Source organism: Mauremys reevesii, linkage group 10, assembly GCF_016161935.1.
Source record: "Mauremys reevesii isolate NIE-2019 linkage group 10, ASM1616193v1, whole genome shotgun sequence".
NCBI lineage: Eukaryota > Metazoa > Chordata > Testudines > Geoemydidae > Mauremys > Mauremys reevesii.
Window position 1 is genome coordinate 36,474,268 of NC_052632.1, and position 25,990 is coordinate 36,500,257.

At 50.2% G+C, this 25,990-nt stretch overlaps 1 protein-coding gene across 7 annotated transcripts in view; it reads right to left on the reverse strand.

Moving 5' to 3' along the window:
• Positions 1–25,990, reverse strand: part of LINGO1 (leucine rich repeat and Ig domain containing 1) — a 487,413-nt gene that overhangs the window by 42,280 nt on the left and 419,143 nt on the right. Inside the window, exon 1 of one of the 7 annotated variants that reach the window (XM_039492404.1) lies at positions 6,844–7,314. The exons of the other annotated variants lie outside the window; for them this stretch is intronic. Coding sequence (XP_039348338.1) covers positions 6,844–6,849 — 6 coding nt within the window. The 5' untranslated portion in view covers positions 6,850–7,314. Of the gene's footprint in view, positions 1–6,843; positions 7,315–25,990 lie in introns of those variants that run through there. 7 annotated transcript variants of the gene reach the window in all.

Here is a 25,990-nt window from a genome sequence, read left to right on the forward strand (position 1 = left end):
CTGCCCCACCCCCATGTGCTGTGTCCCTGTGGCTTGTGCATTCTGTGAGACTTGGAAAGCTTTTTGTTCATTACTGATACTCTAGAGCAGGGGTAGGCAACCTATGGCACGGGTGCCGAAGGCAGCACGTGAGCTGGTTTTCAGTGGCACTCGCATTGCCCAGGTCCTGGCCACTGGTCCGGGGGGGCTCTATATTTTAATTTAATTTTAAATGAAGCTTCTTAAACATTTTAAAAACCTTATTGACTTTACATACAACAATCGTTTAGTTATATATTATAGACTTATAGAAAGAGACCTTCTAAAAACGTTAAAATGTATTACTGGCATGCGAAACCTTAAATTAGAGTGAATAAATGAAGACTCGGCACACCACTTCTGAAAGGTTGCTGACCGCTGCTCTAGAGCCTGTTGGCTCTGGTGGATGGCAGTGGCAGAAACCTTTTGTGCACATACGCTGTAGGATCAAATGATGTCCCAGCAATAGGGTTGCCAGGTGTTCGGTTTTCCACTGGAATGCCTGCTTGCAAAGGGACTCTGGTGGCTCGTCAGGGCTGTTAAAAGTCCAGTCGGTGGCGCAGTGGGGCTAAGGCGGACTCCCTGTGCTATGGCTCTGCGCAGCTCCTGGAAGCAGTGGCATGTCCCCGCTCTGGCTCCTAGGCATAGGGGTAGCCAGGGAGCTCCGCGCGCTGCCCCCGTCCCAAGTCCACAGATCATATTGGCAGGGAACCGCAGCCAATGGGAGCTATGGGGGCAGTGCCTGTAGATGGGGTAGCATGCAGAGCCGCCTGGCGGAGCCTCCACGTAGGAGCAGGAGGGGGGACATGCCGCTGTGTCTGGGAGCTGCCTGAGGTAAGCGCCGCCCGGAGCCTGCATCCCTGATCCTCTCCCGTGCTCCAACCCTCTGTCCCAGCCCCAGCCCTGATTCCCCTCATGCCCTCCAAACCCATCGATCTCCGCCTGGAGCAGACTCCTGCACCCCAAACCCCTCACCCCCAGCCAGAGCCCTCACCCTCCCTGCACTCCAACCCCCTACCCCCAGCCCTGATCCCCCTCCTGCACACCAAATCCCTCATCCCTGCCCCCACACCAGAACCTGCACCCCCCAGCCAGAGCCCTCACCCCCCCCCCGCCCCGTAACCCAACCCCCTGAGCCAGCCTGGTGAAAATGAGCGAGTGAGCAGGGGCGGGGGCTCAGGGAAGGGGCGGGGCAAAGGTGTTCAGTTTTGTGTGAGTAGAAAGTTGGCAACCCTACCCAGCAAGCACAGGCACACTGGGAGCAAATAAGAGTGTGGAAAGAGGGAAGAACGAAGGAGAAGTGGAAGAGAACCTGAGCTGTAGAGGCAGACACGTTTTGGCAGCTCCACAAGCAACATACACCATGTAACTGTGCACAGACGCTGGCTTCCTCCTCCTCCCCCTCCCTCCCAGCACCTCCTGCATGCCGTAGAACAGCTGATTACAGCCAGCGGGAGGCGCTGGGAGGGAAGGAAGGAGTTGATCAGCGAGGCCATCAGTAGGAGGGAGGTGCTGGGGGAAAAGGAGGAGCTGGGTGCCAGTGGGTGCTAAGCACCCACTAATTTCCTGGAGCACCCACAGAGTCAGTGCCTACATAACTGTGGCTAACATGAGCCATCTGCACATATATCACAAACCGTCAAGAGTGAGCCATGATATTAAAAACCCCCAGGCCACTCCCCGATAAACGAAAAGAGCAACTCGCCCCATTCAGCCAGGCACAGGATCACTGCTGTCTCACTCTAACAGTGGGCAGCACCACTCATAGTGGTGAAAGCAAAGGAATTGGGACTTAGGCCTCAACAAACCCAGGCCTCTAAAGAGAGAGAGGGATTAGAACTGTCATTGGACAGTGAGTTGATCGTACTGTAGTACGAAGCAATAATACACAGAGCAATACAGCACAGGATGACTATATATGGATCAAATCCAAACTGGCCATGTCCACGCTTTCCAAACCCAACACGGGTGCCTGTGCGGCACATAAGTCCCACCATGGCAGACTGAGGGTGCATGGTGTAAAGCAGCAGTGGCTGTTCCACTTTGACCGTAAGGGGCCTAATGAATGGTGCCTAAAGGAGCTGTCCTCAGTGTGGCAGAGGCCTGAGTTTCTGGCACTGAAGGAGTAGGATTCTACCCCCAATTCCCCAGGTGTAGATATAACAACTGTGTCTGTTGTACACAGCATATGGATTATTACAGTAGCCCTATGAGCCAAGCAAGTAGTAGGAATCATTATACATGAGAGCAGGGACAGGCATACACACAAGGCAATACCTGATTAAACGTATTAATCCTAATCTAACCCTCATCAGTTCAGTTGCACTTTATAATACCATAATTACAGTCATTGTATTATAACACTGCAATTATAGCCTAATTATAAAGTGATTTATCAACCTATAGAATTAAACCTCAAGTTATAGGATTTTATACTAGTTACATGTACCAAACAGTGCAACTTTGGCAGTACTACAATGAAATGGATTAGGTATGAAACTAAAGGAGTAATAATAAGTAATTCCAGTCACATGAAACACTGGTAATTAGAGGTACCACAAAGTAATTACATTATAGTTGCAGTATAACTACAGTGTAATTACAGTAACTGTATTTAAAAAGTCTAATGATTAGTTCTGTAATTAATTCCTCTTCTTCTTGAGCACAAAAGGCTTGGAAAACCTCACTTCTCCCCAAGTTCTCTGAACAACTCCAGCTATGTCCTCTCTGACTGCATCAAGTCTAATATCTTCCAGTTCAGGCATGTGTCCTGGAAGCCTACAACTAAACTAAGGCCAGCTTCCAGCCAGACATCTTCCAACACTTCTACAGTACTAGCGAAGGACCTTCCAACTCCTGCTTCCACAGTTTCCTGCAATTCAGAGCTGCCTAGGCCTAATTAGAATCACAGCAAGGAGAAAAGGAATCAGCTTCATGCAGAATACTTGCTACGTAAGTAATGGGGAAGTCGAAAACTGGGACAGAACTGCTAAAACTGTATATTTCAATGAGTTTAGACCCAACTCACAGCTTGTCCAGTACTGTAACAGCAACTGCAGGGAATATAAAAGGCTGTCTGTAGAACTAGGCTTGTAAAATGAAGGAGAAACTTGCAACGGACAGTTCTTGTGTGTTTTTATATAGCAGGATTCCTGCAGCCCTTAACCCAGTGGGCAAGGACCAGCGATGGAAGGATATCAGAAGTATGGTCTTCATTTAAAAGTTAGATCGACATAGATACAATGCTCAGGGGTGTGAAATCCCCCCCAACGTAAAAGTGGTTAGGTTGATGGAAGAGTTCTCCCACCGCTTGAGGATGTGGATTACCTATACTGACAGGAAAAAACTTTTCGGTTGCTTTAGGAACCATCTACACTATAGCGATACAGTGGCATGGCTGTAGCACTGCAGTGTAGACATGGCCAAAGAGAGCAAAGGCTGAGAGAAGTTTCAAAGCTTCAGAACGAGATCAGCTCACCACAGTTGTAGACCAGTGAACTCCCAGAATCATGCATTCCAGAAAGGAGCCAGGAGAAGAATGGTGAGAAGACAAAGGAGGAAGGGTAAGTGCTGATCTTAAGTGAAAAGTCTTCTGGCATGCCAGTCCCACCATGCCTGCTCTTTTCTTCCTCCAGTCCTGTCCCCAGCCCAACCACCTAAAAGAAAGACAATCCCACTGCACATCTACACACATGCAGGTCTGTGACATTCTAAATGGAGACAGGCTCCCTGGGTAGCAGGAGGAACACCATGAATCCTGGGGGAGAGGACAGGAATCCATCAAACCCTTTGCGCTGAAGTAATGGGTGAAACTGGTTCCTATAGCCCTAGAAGTCAAGCATCATGGGATGTTCAAGCAACACTGTACTGATAGGTACGAGCTGCGGTGGGAGGGAGGGTGAACAGAACATGTTCCTAAGGGCTACTGATCCCATTGCTGGAGCTCAGAGGCTACCTGCCTTGATTATCGGAATGTCAGGAGGGTGTGGATAGGGACACGGAATATATTTGGATCATTGGAGTTTCAGATATTTGAGGAATGTAATTAACAGATGTTGGGGGGACCTGATCTTACAGGGGTTTGGATCTTTCAGGAGATGTTGTAATCCCATTCTTCAAAGAGTGAAGTATGAGGGTGCCTGAGCCATGACCTTGAAGTCCATGGGTGTATCATTCCAGCCCCCCATCTTTGCCCAGATACTTAGTTATTGACAGTGATTTGGATGGTGGTCATCACTGTAGTTTCTGCTGTATGTAGATGTCAGAGCTGTAAAGAGCTCAGAGCTGCTGCTCCTGGGACAGGCTGGATGGGGAGGCCAGGGTTAATCCTCACTAAAGGTGTTGGGGCAGGGACGTGTACAAACTGTGGAAATCCCAGTCGAAGGGCTGGCTTTGAGGTTTGCATAGAAAGAAGGGGAAAGGAGGCCGCTGGAGATGGGGGAGTAAAACTGGGGGTGGGGGGAGAGAACGAGATGGGAAATCTTTGGCAAAGCTACAGAGCTCCTGCATTTCATGCTGCTTCCTGACCCACCCAGTCTTTCACCATAACTTTGCTGATCAAGAGCAAGAGCTCTGCTCCTTGGTCAGGCTCTGGGCAAATGCATGAATTCCAGAAAGCAAGAGTAGCATCTGCCATGACTATAGCACAGGGCCGGTGGCTCCCACTCTGCTCCGTGCCCAAACACATCCTGCAGAACCGTAATACAAAGCCATTTGCTTCTGAAAGGAAGGGGACGCTACTTTTGCGGGATGTCTCGCTTCTGTGGTGATATGGGCACTAAAAGTGCTTAGATGGCTGGGTCAGACAGACATGCACAGAGGGAGGCAAGAGAACTCTGTCTTTGTGATCCAACATGCACCTAAACCCTGAAAGGACAGTTTCTCTCACTCCACCCATGCACAAACCCACCCCGCCCACGAGTGAATCGCCTTCCCTGAAATAGCACCCCCTGTTTGTTTTCTGAGCCCACAAGCTCCTGCATCCTGAGCACGCTGTGGCCAACACAATTGGCTCTGGAATATTTTTACTTCCCTGAGACAGAAAGGTGAAAACTCTGATCAGCACCACAAATGTAAAAAGGCAACAAAGGAAAATTCCATTCAGGGGGCAGCCGGGTTCGGCTCCTCCCTTGGGGTCACTGTCTTTTCTCCTTGATATCACCAGAGTCTGGACCCCCGGTCCATGCACGGCAGATCCCATCCCTATGTTAGAGACAGCCCCATCCGAGATGGGCTGAATTCCCTGCAATCAGCCCTCCCTGCCCTGATGCTGGGCTGTCGGGAACTGAGGGCTGAGCCCCTCTAATATTACCCCTTCTATACCCTGACACTACCATTAGATCCTGATTGAGAGCTGGCTACTTTTCCTGACATAAAACAATTCCAACCCCTTCTGCAACACTGGCTCCTCTGGAATTGAAAGGCAACCCTCCTGAAATTAACCCTTTCCACCCTGCTGTCATTGGTGGGCTGGAACTGAGGGCTAGAGTTCCTGAAATTAACCCTTTCTGTCCCCCAACAATCCTGCCCCAATATTAAGCTCTCGATGACTGAGGGCTAATCCAGGCCAAAATTAACCACTAACACCCCTTACTATCCTGCCCCAGGGCTGAGGTAGCTGGGACTGAAGACTAATCCCACCTGACATTAACTCTTCATGCTCCAGACTGCACTGCCTGTCTCTGACTGCAGGCTAATCTCCCTGGTATCAGCCTTTGCTGATCCCTGGTTGGTAGCGCTGTCCCAGTGATACCCCACCTGAATGTGTAATCTGTTCCAGGCCAGTTAACTCATCTGCTTAGCTGGACCAGGCGGGCTCCCCACATTACCATGCAGCCCAGCACCTCATTTTCCCTCCTCACCCCCTTGCACAGTCAAGTGCCAGTTTATTAGTTAGGCTAGGATGAAAACAGCGGCTAGCAGCTGAGTCCCATTGACCCATCCGTCTGTCTAGGCAGGTTTTTATAGGTGGCATGTCACCCTGGGATCTCGGGACCTGGCTCAGGGTGGCTAGCCAGCTAGAGCGCATTGGTGGTGGAAGTGGGAGTTGGGCACAACCAGTGCTGCACCCCCGAAGATTGACAGTGGGAAGGGAACAATATGGGAAATTAAATGCCCAGCAACGCAGGACAATGGAGAAACAGGCAAAGGGATGGGGGGGGGGGGGAGAAAAATGAGGGCAGAGCCAGCAGAAAAAGCCAGAGCCCTTCTGCTGCCAGGTAGCTGGCAGAGCTCTGGGAACCCAAACCCTTGTAGCCCCAGGACCCAACGCACACTACACGACCCAACATGCATACACACAACTCACACCCTTGGGAGAAAGAACCCCCTCTTCCCCCCCACCCCCAGCTGCCCCTTCCTAGAACACTGACACAAAACTCACAGCCCTCCAGTGAAAACCCGCTCCTGCTCACACAGCCCTATAATGAAAAGGGTCAGGACACACAATTGCACACCCATTCTCTAAGCGATCCAGCCCTGCACATACCCACATTCCACACAAAGACCCACCACACAGACTCCTAGCCCTCCGTAACACACATACACCCGGAGTAAAAAAACAACACACGCCCAACCCCAAACCCAGCATGCTCGCGATTCACACCCCCATTCCCACCCCATATTGACACACACAGCTCACCCCAGCCATCCAAACCCAGCACACACGTACAAACTTCCCAGCGGAAGGCTGCAATCCAAGGCACCGACCCCAGGCTTGCAGCCCGGCAAGCGAAATAGACCAACTCCCGCTTCCCGGAGCCTGGGCAGGACCAGCCCAGCCTCCCCTCCCCGACAGTCCCGGGCCAGCCCAGCCCCAGCTCTTACCTGCATCTCATGCTCGCCGCTTGTCTCTCTCGGTTAGAAATGGCATCTCCCCCAGCCCCCAAGTCCACCTGCGGCAAGGCAGCTCCCCTCTCCTCGCCGAAAGGCAGCAGCACGCCCAGGCTGCGGGCTCCGTCCAGAGCCGAGCCCCCCTCCCAGGCCGAGAGCCGGGTCCAGGATGGGGGGCGCTGGGGTCCGGGCAGCCCGCTGGACTCTAAGGGCGAGCTGCTGCCCGCACCCCCGGCGCGGCTCCTGCAGGTGGGAAGATGGGCTGGAGGCTCCGGGGGGAACGGGGAGGCATCTCCTCCCTTAAACCCAGACAAAAGGGGGGCGGGGGTCGGGATAAGCGGCCCCCCCACTGCTCCTCCTCCGCCACTCGCGCTCCGGCCCCAGCTACTGCGAGGCGGGGATGAGCCGGCGACGGAACGTAGCGCGGTGGCGAAGCGAGCTCCTCGGGGGCTGCCCCCCGGCCACACCGCGAGCGAGCCAGCTCCAGCTGGGGCCGAGGGGTGGGGCCGAGGGGTGGGCGGGGCCCCAGAGCGCTGGGCGGGGCCAGCTGGGAGCCGGGAGAGCGCCCGAGGCTCCCGGCAGAACTGGCGGAGCCTGGCTGAGCGCCTGCAAGCAATAGCAGCCTCCCCTCCCACTCCCAGGCGGCGAGGGGGTGCGGGCAGAGGCAGGCACAGACCAGCCCAAGCAGGTGGGGTGGGGGGCTGGCTGCTTGGGGGCGATGCCATGAGCCTCTGCTGCCTGGGCCACGCCCTGGCCTGGAGCTTTGCAGCCCACGTGCCCAGATCCGGGCGCTGGCACAGACAGCTCCTGCCGGCTTGGTAGTGGCTCCCCCTCTGGGGTGGCAGGGGGAGGGGAGGGGTGCCGTGCCCGGCCCGCTGTTGGCATGCTCACTCTGCCAAAGGAAGCTAGCAGAGGTGGGGGGGGGGGCTAAAGGGGACATATCTTTTGGGCATGGGACATTTCTACTCACCCCTCACCTGAAAAAGGTGCTGGCTCTAGGATTCTCCCACCCTCACCTCACCAGGAAGTGCCAGCTTTTCTGGGGCACGTAGACCAGCCGCAATGCCCATGTTTGCTAGGCTTTCTCCCTGGATTCCAGCTTTGAGAGCAGCGTCCCAAGAGTTCCGGCCAGTACTGGGCCGATATGGCTATGCCAGTCACATAGCAGGGAGCCAAGAAGTTTCATACGCTCCCTGTCCTCCTTGACAATTGACGGGCACTGTCATTATAGCTTCACAAGTGATCGGCCTTGTCTCTGGTTTCCAACAGAGGGTGCCAATGTGGTGTATGCACAGTCCAGCGAGGCTGTGGGGAGCGGGAGCGGAGATCGGGGAGAACAACCAGAGGAATTAAAATGTAGGAATTGACATCTTTCAAACACCCGGATAAGATGACATGGACTAGAAACTGCCCAGCAGATCCCAGACCCTGTCAAGTTCCTCTGGACTAGAGAGGGCTCTACTGACAGCAATGGGCAGGGCTTTGTATCGGATATGATACCTTTAATTTATAATGGACAAATGAGTTGTAACACAGGGTAGGAAAAATAATACCCAGCTCTTATATGGCACTTTTTATCCATATATCTCAAAATGCTTAGAAAAGAGGTCAGTATATCATTAGCTCTATATTACAGATGGGAAAACTGAGGCACAGAGACTTGCCCAGGGTCAGCCAAGCAGGAAATAGAACCCAGGACTCCTGAGCCCTAGAGGTTCTCAAACTTTTTTTTTCTACAGACCACTTGAAAATTGCTGAGGGTCTCGGTGGACCACTCAATGATCTTCCCAAATGTTGTTTGTACCATTAGCTAACTGTTGTAAAGCGCTTGGGATAAAAGCACTATATTAAAAAAACCTTTAATAATTAACGTTTTTTGTTCTACAAATAAAAACACACAACTCATATTTTAATATCAGTAGTCTTACCTTTCTAATGCAATGGATGTGCCCTCTGTCCTCCACTCCAGCAGCCCCCGAGCTAGGAAGGGGGGGGGGGCATTCTCCCCTGCCACAGCAGCCACAGAACTGAAGCTGGGAAGGGGGGGTCTGTCCCCTGCCACAGCAGCCACAGAGCTGAGGCTGGGAAGGAGCCTGACACAGAGCTGAGGCTGGGAAGGAGCGGGGGGGGGGGGGGTGTCTCTCCCCTGCCACAGACCTGAGGCTGGGAAGAATGGCTGTCTCTCCCCTGCAGCTACAGCCCTGGAGCTGGGGAAAGTCATCTCTTTCTCTGGCCGCCGCAGCCATGCACATCCCAAGTTCCCCTCACCCCCTCTTCTCACCCCACTGCCCCCTCCAACCTACCCCTTAGGCCACCACCTCACCTTACATGTGTGTCTTCTCCAGGGTCCAGGCATCTAATTAGTAGAGCCACACCTGCGTGGCTCCACTAATTAGGTGGGTGGCCCTTCATTCTTTTGTGTGCGGCCACCCAGGCACATGTCTTAAAGCAGTGGTCCCCAACGTGGTGCCCGTGGGTGCCATGGCGCCCGCCGGGGCATTTATGTGCGCCCGCCTAGTGCCCAGCAGGGGAGAGAAGCCGCGGCCCCGCGCCTGCTGGGGACTGAGAACTCTGGGGCTGCAGGCTGTGGGCGCCGGTGTTCTCTGTCCCTGGCAGATGTGGGGCTGCGGCTTCTCTCTGGCTTCTCCGGGGCTGCAAGCGCTGGTGTTCTCGGTCCCCGGCAGGCGCGGGGCCACGGCTTAAGCCAGAGAGAAACTGCGGCCCCACGCCTGCTGGGGACAGAGAACTCCGGGGCTGCAGGCTTCATTCTATGTTAAAGTAAGAATAATAAATATATTTGGACCAGCAGTTCAACAATGTTTTACTTTTTTAAAATAAATAAGATGAAAACTGTTTATGATATTTATTTTGTAAAAACCCCTTAATTTTTCTTACAGGTAGATAAAAAAGAGCAAATTCACATGGTGAGGTGAAAGAGTAATTGCCGAATAATTTAATTAATACCTTTTACATGTAAAATTACCCTTTTTATCTTATGGATTCATATATTATGTAATATTAAATATGATGTTTTTCATATTATTTCATGTACAAATACAAAATAAGCTTTGAAAAATTGTTGGCGCCTGCCACACTCTTCTGAAAACATGAATGTGCTACTGGCCACAAAAAGGTTGAGGACCACTGCCTTAGAGGGAACTATCCGCGGACCACTGGTGGTCCACAGACCACAGTTTGAGAACCTCTGCCTTAGAGCAGTGCTCTACCAACTGGGCCATCCTTAGTAATTATGTTCCAGCCATCTCAAAGGGGAGGAATATCATTACCTCCATTTTACAAATAAGGAAACTGAGGCACAGAGAGGCTAAGTACCTGCTCCAAGACCACACAGTAAACTAGTGTCCAGGTCAGGAACAGAATCAACATCTCCTGACTCCTGGGCTCCATTGATCATACTGTCTCCTGATACGTGTAATGGAGAATGGACTGAAGCCAGTACAACACCCTCTGCTTACAGTGGATGAGGGGTTACATCGAATGCAGCATGTTAAGTTCGTCATTGCTAGAAATGGGGAGGCAGCCATGACAAAATAAAATGCGGGGTGGCCTTTGCCTTTGCATCAAGCCCAACCCCCACCGAACCTTTCGTGCTAAGCTCCCTACAGCCACACAGCACATTCAGACCAGCGTGAGGTTGCCTGTGGGGGCATCTCCCTTCTTCCCACTGCGAGAGAACAGCAGCCCACTGAAGACACATGAACAACTGATCACCAGCAGTGGGCCTATTAAAGGCAGAGTCATGTCAGAGGGACGGATCTGGGCCCTGTTGTGAACTCCAAAGCTTCAGAGGTTTCAATAAGCTTTCAGGTTTTGGCTTCTTAACTGGAACCAAATGTCCAAACTTTCTGAGGTTTGTCCATTGCTACATTTAAAAATAATGGGTTTCAGTTGACATAGCAATGCCCTCTGCTTATATAGCAGATACAGCTCCCGCAGCCTATAATGTCTTATTATAACAACATTCACGGATTTGTCTAATGATGTCTCTGCCATTCAAGGCAGTTTTCTCCAGCGATAATGGATACAAACTTTGTTTCTAATGTGCACTTTCACTTCCTGTTTCCCTCCTGAAGAGCTCTTTGGGGATCTTTACCATTCTGCCTTCCCTCTGCCCTATAACAGTCCCCAGTCACAGCAACCTTCCTTCCAGCCAAGGAGGGGCAGAGACAGGGCAGCTGCATTCAGAATCCATTAACACTGCCCGATGCACTGGCCAACAAAGTTGCTTGCCAGGCTACCCAACTCCCCCTTGAGCCTCTAGATGGAGCCTGAATGGCTATTTCTGCCTGCGGAAGCTTTTGATGATAATGATCTGGCCTTAATCCACAAGCCATGTAAGTGAGCCATTGATGGATACGGGAATGGGCTAAGATTCCCAGACAGTGAGATGCTCCACACAGGCTTTCCTCAAGCAAACACAAACAAAGTGACTGTTTAGGGTCCTGCCCTTATGGAGGCTCTGTGCCATTGTGCAACAACTTGCGATCTCACCTGCTAACCCAAAGTCCTCCTTTGGCATCAGGACCAGAGTGGAAATGAACCCCGGCGCCAGTCCCATCTTCAGGGTGACAGGAGGGGAGGCTGAGCACTTCTTCCAGCAGCAAGGTCAGAGGTTACCAGCTCAATCCTCCCTCAGCTAGCTTATGTCCCTGCAAACTGTAAGGAGTTCCCTGGCTGGCTCCCAGGAAGAATGGGCTGAACCTTATTGCCCAGGAGTCACCCTCAAACCCAGCATAGATACAGATTGTTATCCTCCTGTGTGTTCCCAAAGGATCTCTGCAAACTGAAATGAAATAAACAAAGGGAAGAATACAAAATTTGCCAGCCTAGGTTTGAATCACCCACAATAACTCCAGTTATTTCTGCTCAGAGCTCTGTGCCCTTACACACACACACACACGCACACACACACACACACACACACTCTCTCTCTCTCTCTCCTCTCTTACATATACTCCACCCTCTTTGGATATTACAGATGATAAATATAAGAATACAGATCAACTATACCAAAGATCATCATTGCAGTATATACAGTATGTGCGTGCACACACACACCTTTCTCTTTTGAGGTCAAGGGAACTTCAATGCAGTCTTTTTTGGTGGGTCTCAGATCTTTACACAAGATCAACATCTATTACTATTATTATTATCATGCATATTTAAACAGTACCACAAATGTAAATGGCCCTTTACAAACATAGACAAGGCATGCTTCCGGTTCCAAAGAGCTGACAATCTGAATTATGCAAGCCAAGCAAACCCACGGCAAACAACAGTTTAGATTGCCAGCTCTTCAGGGTGGGAAAAGAGTCTGATATCTTCTTTAAAAGCCCCATTGAAATGGATGGCATGGTATAGTCTTTTCTACAGAGCAGGGTGAGACCTATGTAGAGAAGACACCACCTAATTCATCTTGATCTACCAAAAGATGTAATATGCGCACCCTGTATATATATTACCATGATGATACTGTTGCTAGCAGGTGACCAAGACAATACTGTATTACCACCATCCTTTGCTCCTATGGTGCTTCCAAGTTGGGGGTGGGGCTGACATGTCTTGCACAGTTCAGAACATGCTCTTGGCATCTAACACATCTTTCATAGTAATGACAACACTTCTGAGAGATAGAAAGAGAGTGGGTGAGGGAGGTGATAAGGAAATGAGATCAATGGGGATGCATGGACCATCCCTCATCAATGCTCTTCACCTGCTAAACTTGAGACAAAATCCCCCCCCCCACAATATTAGCACAGGAAGCTGGAAATTATGTGGGATCAATTTCCTTTGCATAAATCACATTTTTCTACAACTTCAGTCTAGACATTTTCCTAATGACTCTGGTGTTGATAAAATAACACAGCAGGAAAAGCAAGAAAACATGAAGTACATGAGGGATGGAGGTAAATTTGAATCTAAAAACAATGGCTATAGCCTGCTTTTGCTCAGATGGGTGAGGATTTTACTGCTGACATGAATGGTAGCAGGATCAGGCCCCTAATGAGGAAGCGTGGGCGGGGAGCTGAGAGGGTATAGTCTGAAACTCACTGAGAAACATACTAAGGCAGCCTCACTCCATGCCTCAACATTGCCCACTAGGTGGCAGCATTACAGAGTAGAATGAATCATTGTGGAGGCTGAGTGAAGAGACCGACTTTGTTGTTAATCCATGGTCAGCACAGAGCGGTTGATGGAGGAGGTCCCTTTATTTAGCAGCTCCCCTTTCTCAGGGAACACTCTGGAGTCCCACAGTCAAGGCCTGTAGGGAGCTATCTAGGTTAGCCTGTACTTATTGCAAAGGTCCACCAGAGGAGTTCACCAGACCTCCAGCGGTGAGTTGTTGCTGGGAGTTGTGGCTAAAACTGCAACAGCTCATTTCTCCATAGGATTGGTATGGGGGTGCACGTGACATCTGTCCAGCCACGGAAATGCAGATAATCCACACCACAGTGAATAGCCCGACTTTGCTGCCGCTAGACCCATCCCAGCTGATCTGGCCTTTATTTTCCCACACATATGTAGATAGCACCTCAAGTCCTCCCCTTCAAAGCCACCCCATTATTGCTAGGTGAGGCAAAGTTCCAGAGCTTGGGAAACTGGGTTCAGAGATGCAATGGTGAGTTCAGAAGCCAGTTATCCAAACTATCTGAAACAACTGAGCTCTGCAGAGCTGGCCTGGATATTTCTGCTGAGGTTCCCACTGCTTCCAGACAGGCTGGAAATACCTTGAAAATAGCTTCTTTCTCAAGGCATTTCAGCACTTCTGGTCCAGATCCAGAGCTGGCCATAGGCTCCCATACTTTGAGGGCTCTATAGTCCCATGCAGGCTCTGCAGCTCAAGGGTCAGAACTACTTCTTCCTCCAGATGTGTTGTGAGAAACCATTTTCTCCTTTAGCACCAGGACATGTCATGGCCTGAGACTCTCCTTGGGCAGCCTTGGCCTCACACATCACAGGGCCATCCTTGTCCAGGACACAGCTAGGGACAGCTGGGAGAAAAGGAGGTGGTGAAAAGAGAAAACAGTTTTGTAACCCTTCCGCCAGGTGGTTAACTAAGCAAGAAGGGCTGGGTTGAATATGTCTAGGGTCCCTCTTGATAAGCAACAAAACTGGCTCAAGCCGCCACCTGGATATTTTGAAAAATAAGTAAATCCTCCTCCAGTTTGCCCTTAGCAGGCAGAACACCCCCTACCCGCCCGCCCGCATTCTGAGTCTATATACAAAACAAGGGGATATTTATTGGGGAATCTAGGAAAATTCAGCAACACTATAATATTCAGATAAGGATTAAAGCCCTCTGTAAATCTGCCGGAGTCCATTCTCCTCCCTCCCCACCAGCCTCTCTGAATGGCCATCAGGCAGGAGTTCCCTGGCCATGTCAGTCCACCCACCGCAAACCCCACTCACAGTTCAGGTTGCTGAATGGCACTAGTCCAGCTGCTAATGGCAATTCTCTCTGCAGATCCAGATCCAGCCCTGGTGACCCAGCTTTGTGATTCAGCTTAGTTTAAGTGCTGGGTAGGGAGGGACCTCACTGAAACTGCCCCATGGGTCTCTGCTGGGGAATCCACCCTGCACTGTCTCCTCTGAGAAATCCTCTCTGTGTCACAGGATTCTCAGGAGGGGAAAGCCAAGAGGATCTAGGACCTTGGGGCAGAGTCCTTGCTACCTGGAGATGTACATCCTAGCACAAGAAGAGAATGCCTTCCTTCTCTCTGCCTTGGAGTTCAAACTTCACCTCCCTACCAATGTCTAAGGCCATGTCTGCACTAGTGAGCTTGCAGTGGTACAACTGTACCAATGCCGCTGTAAGATCGCTCGTGTAGCTGCTCCATGCCAATGGGAGAGAGCTCTCCCATCAACATCATAAAACCACCTCCATGAGTGGCGGTAGCTATGTCAGAGGGAGACGCTCTCCTGCCGACTTAGCGCTGTGCATACTACCACTTATGCTGAAGAAACTTATTTCACTCAGGGGTGAACGGCAGAAGTTTTGCCAAAATAAGTGGTAGTGTAGACATGGCCTTAATCTAGACCAGTTAGGGTGATTTCCAAGTGTGACTGGTGGCTACTGTGGGTATATAACATATGTAAATGAGGCACTCTATAGACATTCTTTTTCCTTTCCAACAATTCAGGGTGCAGAGCACTCCTTCCATTCTGAAGCTTTCAACTACAGACTTACAGGTTAACAAGGTCGTTACTCACCTTTTCCAGCTCTCGGAGGCTGGAGCATTCAGGTCTATTGGAGCTATTCATCATGGGGTCAGATGATTTGCCCACCCCAGTCTGTGCTGAGCCATGAAGTTTAGACCCACATCCCTAAAGCTGGGGATGATGTTCAGACCTAGGGTTTGGTTCGTCGTGTTGAATCCTACGTACCAGGACCAGACCTGAAGTTCAATCCCTCCTCCCCCCTTTCACCTCACAGTCTGGTGTCATTTGGATGCAGGGTTTTAGTTCAGGCCCATCTCTGAATGCTAATCCTAGCACTGGTCTGTCCCCACAGAGTGCAGCGCTCCTGGTAGGAGCCAACTCTCTCCAGCAAGGAGGTGCGGGTGCTGGGGGAGGGAGGTAAATACTGTCGCTATCACAGCAGGCTATCATTAGCATCACCTCCAGCCAGGCTTCCTCTTTTAGATTATGCTGATATTGTGGATATGGTTGCTTTGATTACTGAACTGTCAGAGCCAGACATCAGGGGTGATGCGGGGGGAATCTGACTGGAGAGAGCTGAAGCGGGCTGAGCTGGAGAGATGCGAACTCAGGCTGTTCCCATGATGGATGGATGGAGCAGTCGGGGAAGCAGAGCCGGGAGCAGCTTAGGAGGTGAGCAGCCCAGGGAAAGGTCAGGCTCCTCTCATGCCAGCTGGTGACAACCATACAGTGAACTAGCTCCCCAGGCGAGTGTGTCTTCTGACAGTCCCCGATGTGATACAGAGCACAACGCGCCTGGCCCACAACATGCAGCAGGACCAGCAATTACACTGTGTCCCGCTTGTAACCTGCTGTAATGCCCAGAGCCTGGGCTCCCCCCCAGCTCACACTGACCCTGCTCATAGTCCGTGGCAATGCCCTACATCCATGCCAAGATTTACCCATAGCCCATGTGCTGGCTGAACACCAGGAAATAAGAAAAAAAGATATGTGGGTTATACATGGCAGCACGCACCTAGTGGTGTCCAAGTAGTCCTATCCATAATCAATGGCAGCACCTGATGCCGTCGCCAAGCCCTGCCAGTAACATCTGACTCCTCCAACAAGCCCTGCTAGTAACCCATGGTAACCCCCGATGAGCTCCACCAGTAACCCCCCCAAACCCCCCAATGAGCAATGCTGGTAAACCATGGTAACCCTCGACACCTCCAGCAAGCCCTGCTGGTAACCCATGGTAACTCCCAATGAGCCCTGCTGGTAACCCATAATAACCCGTGATGCTTCCAACAAGCCCTGCTGGTAACCCACGGTAACTCCCAACGAGCCCTGCTGGTAACTCATAATAACCCGTGATGCTTCCAACAAGCCCTGCTGGTAATCCACGGTAACACTCAACATCCCCAAAGAAGCCTCACATGTTACCATGGCAGCACCCAATAAGCCCTGCCCATAATCTTCAAAGGTGTCTGATGAGCCCCACTTGTCCCCCATAGCAGCACGTCTCACACACCTTACCACGGTAGGACGATGGCTCATCACAGTGATACTGAGGGGAGGACAAGAACAGATCTCACACTGGGAGAAATTGCTTGCCAGTTTCAATGACTCGCAGGTTACTTTGTTGCTGCTTTTTGGAAGTGACTTCCAGACGGGGCTAGGATACCCTCAGCGATATCAGGCCGGGGTCCGTAGGCTGAGAGGAACCTCACAACTGTCGACATCCCCCACCCCCCATAAATGTCATAAAAGCAGGGAGTTATTAAAGGGTTACTTATTAGTGACACCTCCCAATGTCCCACTTTTGGTATGTATTCCACACTTCGTGGCATACAGGGCACCCAGGGTTAACACACCTGGCAGGCCCCATACAGGTCATGACTCAATCCCGCGGGAGTGCCACATGCAGACAGTGCTGGGTCTAGTTCCCGGCAGGAGGAAGCAGTGCCAGAGCTCTCCAGAACAAGTGGGCTCTTATGTTTCTGAGAAAAATATATATAATATATAAAGGTCTGTGTTAGACTTAATGAGGAGCAATTACCCACAATCCCCACACATCTGCTCATGCCACAAATAGCAGCCCAGTGTTTCAAGAACAGGGTTTTCTTTCTCCAAATGCAGCTAATTCTGAAGAGGGCTGGTTGGAAAACTGCTGTGGGCCAGACTCGGATCCCATTACTCCTGCTGCATAAGTTGCCTTTCTTCAGAAGCAGTCCCAGAAGAGTGAGGTGCCACTAAACCAGAGTGAGGGTATCAGAACCTGGCCCTCAGCAAATAAACATGAGAGATCAGTAGGTTCCCACTGGTGGGGCAATGCTTGTGAGTGTTGCAGGGGGAGGGTGGGAAGGCGCATGAATCCCAAAAGCTTCATGAGCTTTAGAACTTATTCATCTTTAACTCTGTCCTGGGATCTTGTAATTCATTATTCTCCTATGTTTCAGTCGTCCAATCCGGGAGGAGAGACAATACCATGTGATTCACCTGGCCAACAGCGCACCACCAAACACAAACAGCGAATCAGCAGGTCAAATTATTCCATGAATCCATCATGGATACACTTGAAGAGAATGATGAGCCATTCAAGCCAACTAAACAGGGCTAGCTTTGTAATGCCTAATACTGGAAACAAATAGTTCATCCAACTCTATAGCTATGACCCTGGGAATAGCATAATGAGGCAGGGGAGCTGGGTACACCCATTACACCTTATCCAGGGCATACCCAACTCCTCCACTGTGGTTGGCCAATATTGTGCATTCATCACTGGGAAGTGATACATTTAGCATAAGAAAGGCTAATCTGGTAGCATTCTCATCTCCAAGACAAGCCTGGATTCAGGTCTGGGCCTAAAGATGACCCTGTGAGCCTGGGACAGGGGAGGCTGCACTGCTTTGGTGGAGACATTAAATGGAGGTCTGCATTTGCCTTATGTCACATAGCACCATCCATGCAATGAATTCCAAAGGGTCTTTCCAAGTCATAGTTGACCGCAAAACACCCCTGTGAGGTAGGTATTAGCTTCTCCTCTGCACAGAAAGGGGATTTGCTCACCTTTTCCTCTTGACATACTAGCATTTGTTCTGGAAAAGAGGAACTAGCATCTGCAATTCTTACCTGCCCACTGTGCACCTCCTCCAGGGTTATCAGATTAAAGGGCCATCCCTTCTATGAGCCTGGGACACATTGGGAAGTGCAGTTCCTGAGGTTGGGGGAGGGTAGAGAGGTTGTTGGTGCTTCTCCAGCCAAACCCATCTGGCTCACCCACCCTCTCTGTGGCTAGAAATCACTGAAGTAACAGGAACAGGAGTACTGTGCCGCTGATTTGAAGGTATATGTTGTCCCCAAATGTGAAATAGTTATGGGTGAGGACAAAAAAACTTCAAAAACAGACTCTAATAAGAGACTGCTGAATTGGAATTAATTTGCAAATTGGACACCATCAAACTAGGCTTGAATAAAGACTGGGAGTGGATGGGCCATTACACAAAGTAAAACTATTTCCTCATGATTACCACCCCCCCAGTTCCTTACATCTCCTTGTCAATTGCTGGAAATGGGCCATTTTCATTACCACTACAAACAGTTCTTTTTCTCTCCTGCTGATTATAGCTCACCTTAACTGATCACTCTCCTTATAGTGTGTATGGTAACACCCATTGTTTCATGTTCTCTGTGTATGTATATATCTTCCTACTGTATTTTCCACTACATGCATCTGATGAAGTGGGCTGTAGCCCACAAAAGCTTATGCTCAAATAAATTTGTTAGTCCCTAAGGTGCCACAAGTACTCCTGTTCTTTTTTGCAGATACCGACTAACACGGCTGGTACTCTGAAACCTGAAGTAACAGCTGGCCATTATAGCTGTACTTCCAAGCTCTGGCATCATGTCCCAAGCTTGGTCTACCCCATGGTGCAGAGAAGGCCACAAAGCTTAATCCTGGGCAGGTTTTAAGGTAGGAACCCAAGTTTTTAACCTCTCATTGTTTGCCTCCTCTTTGGACGCTGACGTTGGAGTTGAGGGGCTCCCCCTCAAGACAGGGGCTCTACCCCTTTGTCATTGAGGGTTACAGGAATTCAAGTGAGACTCGGCTGTGCCAGGCGTAGGCAGTATCCTTGTGTTGGTAGGAAGCGGGAGAAAGGAATTTCCTCACCCAGATGAAATCCAAGTTCTGAAAGATGGCGGGAGCTGCTGAGACCTCCACATTTATGTGCCATCCCCCTTTGAGCAGAGGCTGTCCTCGTCTTGGATGGACACATCTCAGAAGCCCTCCTGGCTGTTTCCCAATGAGCCTCTCTCTCTCTCTCTCTCACACACACACACAGGAATCCCATGGTGGTTTGGAAAGGGCCGAGTTGGCAGGAGCTGGATGGATTTTAATTACTCCCATTATTATTATAATCCCTCTTCTTTTAAATTTTCATACATTTCTCGCAACAAGCTGGGCTGAGGAAACATCTACAATACCAGACTCAGATAGCATGCGCTGTACCTTGCAGCCATGCCAGCTCCCACCCTCAGAACTTGGGAATCTGAGGATAACATTGCCTCTGCAGCCTGCCTCCTTCTACTTTGTCACTAGGGGTGGGGGCCTGAGGATCAGCTCTGCTGGCTGGGACTCAGCGATGGAGGCGGCATTGCATTACCAATGGGCTGAGATTACAAGTCTGAGCCAGCAGGCCACTGAGTCCTGACTCCTGTATGGCATTAACTAGAAGAGCAAGCCACCCACCAATGGCTGGCTGCCTGGCTGCTCTGCCCAGTCTAGCAGGTAGGCCGGGTGTTGTGATACTGGATATGGACAGGGACAGCAAAGGTTGCCTCGTGTATTTGCACATCAATACCACCTGGTCTACGAAGAGCTGTTTTCCAGTGGACTTTGCAAAGATGAGTGTTTGAGAATAAAGATTCTCTGCTTGTGCATTTTTTGGCCATGTCACCTGACATGCAATCACATAACCAGCATGTGTTTGATTCTGAATCCTTTATATGAAAACAAAACGACCTGACATTTTTTTGGCTTTGCTACAGTGAAAGCTGTCTCCTAGAACCATAGGGTCAGAAGGGACCAACGTCATCTAATCTAACCTCCTGCCAAGGTGCAGACTTTGTTGTCTAAAAGGCGCAAAACCAACTCCAGTAGGGTATCCCTCCCTCTCCACCATATGGTCTCCTGCCAGGGCTGGCTCTAGGCACCAGCGTCCCAAGCATGTGCTTGGGGCGGCACTTTTCAAGGGGCAGCACTCCGGCCCTTTTTTTTTTTTTTTTGCTTGGGGTGGCAAAAAACCTGGAGCTGGCCCAGTCTCCTGCTCACTGGTGTTCTCAAAGGAGGAGGCTGGGAGGGTAGGAAAAGGAAAGGACACCCTGTAAATCTGGGTGTCCAAAATAATAGAGGAGAGAATCCAAAATTGTGGCAGGCATTAAGCCAGATTTGAGATCTCTAATGAAGGTATCCACCCCTCACACTCTGAATGATATAGTGCAACCCTAAAAGACAGAGCCTGCACAGGCAGAGATATTTACCAGCACCTTTTCCTCGCTACCCTTTGGTCAGGAGTTGTTGATGACGTGACTTCCACATTGCTCACAGATTCTAGTATGGCGTTGTTTTCCATCCCATCCCAGTTCAGAAGCCTGTTTAGATGTGGCCACATCCTCCCCTCACTTCATAGGAACCAAGCGCTCCTGCCACATTACAAAAGGTGTTCCAGGGCTCATCATAGTCAGTTGGTCCAATGAAGATACCACCTAGTAATAGACCAAATGCCATTGTGTCTCAACCCTGGTAATTCTGCCCACCTGAATTCAGTACAGTGTCAGTCACAGGCAGTATTCTCCTTCACTCCTGCCCAAAGCTGGTAGGCAGCGAAGAAATGCGTTGGTAAGCAGCTGTTGTTTTTCATCTCTGAGGGGGGTGGCTTCTCGGAAGCAGGCGGAGTGGGATGAAAATTGCAGTGCAAGATAATCTGATTGTTATCACCTCCCCATGTCCATCTGGACAAATACCAATGCCCCATAGGAACCCAGTGAGTCAGTCCAATGGCTTCCCATCGCCAGCTGGAGTGAATTCAACTACTGCATTGTATGGCTTCTCCTCTTATTTAAATCAAGGGTCATTATCAAATATAAGAATAAAGCTAATAAAAGTTGGTTCCCATGCCCCCTTTAATGGATCTCTGCCCTGGTGATCTGTGTAATCTGGAAGTTCATGGGATAATGTAGGAAGATCCTTTGGCTAACCACTATGGACTCTAGGATATCACCCCAGGGAGGGATATTTGCTTTCACTGCTCAGATAATTGTATTTTGTTATTCCAGTGGTGATATGACTCAAATAGGAAATTAGACAAGAGGTGAAAACAAAAGAGGAACACCCACCACAAAGCTCTCTCTTCTCCTTCCCACTCTTCTCCAACATGACGCAAGGGTGTCAATCAGAGCATCTTTTGGGATGTGTGTTAGGGGCTGGAGTGTGACCGGGACTCAGTGCGTCCAGATTACCCAACAGCTGGCCTGAATGCTCAATGTCAGGTGGACAAAATCTGACATACTTCAAAGGGGAATTCAGCAGATGCCCAAGTGTCGGGGACCAAGGCCTTAATTATGAAAGAATTAGCAGCGGAAGGAAACAGCATATGCTAATGCAAACCTCTCTCTGCTGCTCAATAGATCGACTGACTATATGTTCTGTCCAACTGGCCAACAACATGCTGCATAAAGGTCTGGGGAGAAAAGCTCCATTAAATTCTTAAGCTCACTGACACACATACAGAAGGTATTAATAACATCTCAGTAAGATCTCAGTGTCCATTGTAGCCCACATGCGGTAGATGAAAGATAATTTCTGGTACAAGAAAGTTATGAGAGTGACAGCTTTTTAACTGCACAGTGTAAGAAGAGGCACCGTGCAATGGGACAAAGGAGCAATGATTAAAGTTCTGAGCACAAAGAGAAGAGGGCTGGGGATTAGAACAAATGTGTTGAGAACATCAAAATCATATCCAGTGCTAATGCTCAAAATGAAAGGGCCGTGCTGGATGGGGAAGGATTAGAAGCTGGTAAAAGAAATGTCTCACTGGGCCAGCTAACAAGTGCCCAGTGGCTGAGGGAAAGAGCAAAGAGTTGATGGGGGCTGGAATTAAAGAGCTTCCTCACCTGTCTGTTTAAAACAGGTGTGGATTCCCACAAAGCCCAGCTGATGGAGCAGGAGCTGGCCGTGGGCGAGTGAAGCATGGAAAGGTCTCTGCTCAGAGGAGAAGAATGGGTGGGAGCAAAGAAAGGCCAGAAGGATGAGAAGAGGCAGAAGTGAAAATGTGACCGTGACGAGGGGAAGGACTAGGAGGCAGGCTCCTGTTGTAGGACTTGTCTAGAAATTAGCTTTCTCTCCAAGGGCCAGCACTACCTCCATTGTCCAGCCACAGCAGCTGAGCTGGCATGTAGAAAAATCCTTCTCCCTAGCAGTGGGAGGTCTGGACGTGGCTTAGCATCAGATCCCACTATCTCCATACTATCTGCCACCACACAGGCAAATCCCCTGGAGCTGGCTCCACCCCAGAGAGGGCTGCAAACCTTCTGAGGACACCCTCCTTGATCCAATCTGTTTTACGCTTCTGGGAGAGCTTTGGCCTGCGCCTGGAGGGCCAGATTTGCCCATGAGTGAAAAAACCAAAGGAGCAGTGGCCCTCAAGCTGTGTCTGACTTGGTACAGGCCACTCCCTAGACCTTTGCTGTTGTGTTTGCCTGGCCACTTTCCCCATCCCACTTCCTGCCAAAATCCACACGCTTTGCTGGGGCAAAAGGACAGCAGCTGTGGCCTGAACCATCACGGACTCCCGCAGGGCCCAGGATGTAGGATTTTGCTGTACCCCGGGGGAGCCAGGAGATCCTGCCAAACACACAGAGAGGCTGGCCTGGAGCCTCTCTGACGGAATGTTCACAGAATTTGCTGGGAAGCTCCTGTGGCTGCTATCTTGGGAGCAGAGCCAAGGTGGGGCCTTGTGCTGCTCAGAGTCCAGGATTAAGGGTGTCAGCTGTTTGTTAATATCAGATCTTGCTCTGAGCAGGTGTGAACCTGTGAATCCAGCTGAGCAGCTGGCTCTCCTCCTAGTGGACTCATCAAAGGCACTGAAGAGAGGTGGGGGGATGGGAAGGTTGGGTCACTGTTATGGCTAAAAGATAGGATTTGGCACCAGAAAATTTGCGGTCAGATCTGGCTGTGCCGCTAACTTGCTAAGGCACAGACCTTTTCCATGCCTCAGTTTCCTATCTGTAGAATGGGGATATTCCCATGTCTCTACCTTCCAGGGTGTGTTGTAAGGCTACACCTATGAATAGTTGCATGGCGCTTTCAGATCCTTACAATAAATCTTAGTAATAACCATAGTTATTGTTACTTCACACACATACATGCTCACTTAATATACACTGCACATGTAAACAGCTGCTTAGTGACATTTGCATGCCCAATTACATCTGCAGATCATTGATTCACATGCACAACGGGAGAGCAATTTTAAAAAAGGAGTCTGCTTTGTACTTTCTTTCTCGCAGCCATCTCGGTGAAATCCACAGGGGCAATATGAAGAGCAGCAGCCCCCCATGCAGCCCCCAAAGCTTGCTTTGGACTGCTGCTAAGCATCCATGCCCGAACAGCAGCAGACAGGGAGTTAGCACCTCGCTTAACTTCCCTGCAGGGATAGGGCAGGATTGGTAGCTGAAGGCCCTAGCAGGAACTCACTGGGAGTTCTAGGAGAAACCTCACCTCTTGGGAGCCAGAAACAGGGGCGTCTCTGGGTAGCCCGAGTCCTGCTTTGGAGCTAGGGGGGCTGCTGGCCCTTTGTCTTGTGATTTCTGTTTATGTAAAAACATGTTATTGCCTTTTTCTATTACAGCTGGGGAAGCTTAAAACCTGAATAATGCTCTGGGAGAAACCCCACTGGGGGAAAGGTTTATTGCTATGGCTGGACTAGATTAATTCACTGCCAGCACTCAGCCTCTGCGTAGGCACCTCAATCCCAGCCCAAGGTAACCCCTGCTATCCCAATGGGCCAACACCCTAGCTTTGCAGTGCACCTCAATCCTAACCCCAGGCATCGCCTGCTATCCCAATGGGCCAATGCTCTATTGCCCAGAGCTGCTTATGCACCTCAATCCCAACCCAAGGTATCCCCTGGTATCCCCAATGTGCCATCCCCATAACTCTGCCAGTATATTTCAATCCCAACCCACGGCATCCCAAGGCAACAATACCCCATCCCCTAGATCTGCCCACGTACCTCAATCCTAATGTGTCAACTCTCCTCCCCACAGCTCTGCCAATCATCTCATGCTCTGACCTGCAGCATTTCTTCTCCTTTCAGCCCTGGGGCCCCAGACAGCTCTACCAAGGCACCACACTCCTAAGCTGTAGCACCCCTTGCTACAGTTAACAACGGCTAGGTGCTTCGGCTGGCGTATGGGTGTGGTTTCCACTTATAGTGCTGAGCTCCCAGGTTCAAATCAGAGTTCAAAGCCCAGCAGGTAGAAATGAAACACAGCAAGTGGCTTGTTGGTGTAGAGGTAAGATTAGGGTGCAAAATATGCTGGGTTCTAATCCCTTCTCATGAATTGGTGATGGATGGGATAGTAACAGGGGTGCGGTAGATTCCCCATCATTTGAAGACTTTATTTACATCAAGACTGGATCTCTTTCAAAAAGATCTGCTCTAGCTCAGCTGGAAGTTATGGGCTTAATACAGGGGAATTCAGTGCCATGTGTTCTCCAGGAGGTCAGACTAGCTGATCAGAATGGTCCCGTCTGGCCTTAAAATCTATTGCACTACTTGGGCATGCCCACAGCATTGCCCTTTGTTCTTCCAGGGCTGGGACTCAAAACCGAGCTCTGCCTATCGCACCTTGGTCTAGAGGTGCAGCGTTCTCTGTTATTACACCCCCAGGGACCTCACCTGGCTCGGCCAGCTCCGCTGGCTGCTATGAAACCACAACCCCGGCTATTCCAGGTTTCTCTCTTTGGCACAGACTGGGGTTTTTTGGTTTGGGGTTTTTTTGCTCTATAGGCTCAAGAGCCCGTTTGCTGCTGACATTCTCCAAAGGCAGCAGAGGCGGCTCAAACACACCCTCTTCCCCCTTGAGGAGCAGCCCACAGCATAAGTGGTTGCTGACCTGCTCCATTGTCCTGCACATTGTGCCCTGCGTAGGCGGGGCAGGTTCAGCCATGGCTGGCACCCTCCCCTGTAACTATTGCCTTTTTTAATGACCCTAAAACCCAGCTGTAACACTCGCTGTTTGCTCAGCCCCTGTCATAAGTGACTGGCGCCTTTCCAAAAAGGATTAAAAGCAGGGAGTGAGAAACATAAAAGCTCGTGTAATTATGTGCAAAAAGCCCCTTAATAATTTATAGAGGGAGAGAGTAAATATCTTTGCGTGTTATTCAAGTGTAACTCATTGTCCCGTTTGGCTAATACCCAGAGCGCACGCATCATGGGCTTTATCCAGGAGGCTGTTTTGTCTTTAATACCTTTCATAAATTACTGAATTTATAAAGAGGAAACCAGGTGTCATGTCGCTCCTATAAAGAGCTCGTTAGCTAAAACTAACGAAGGTAGAGACCGACGGCTTCCTCCCCCGGCCTTGTTTTTCTCCTCTCTGGCAGTTACTGCCAGCATCCACGACATGAGGGGGTCCCAGGGTGAGGAAGGCAAAGGAGTTGCCAAAAAATAAGTCCCAGAGAGTGTGTCTGCCCCATGCCAGCTGGCTCGGGCCAAGGGGCTGTTTAACTACAGTGGAGACATTCGGGCTTGGGCTGTAACCAAGCTTTGGGACCCTCCCACTTTGCCATGGGCGCCAACTTATATGGGCTCCTGGGGCTTTAGCCCCAGGAATATTCACAGACAGGGGCTCTGCTCCAGCAATATTTGGAGCTAGGTTTCTCTCCTGCTCTGCGCTGCTGGCAGCCCAGAGCCCT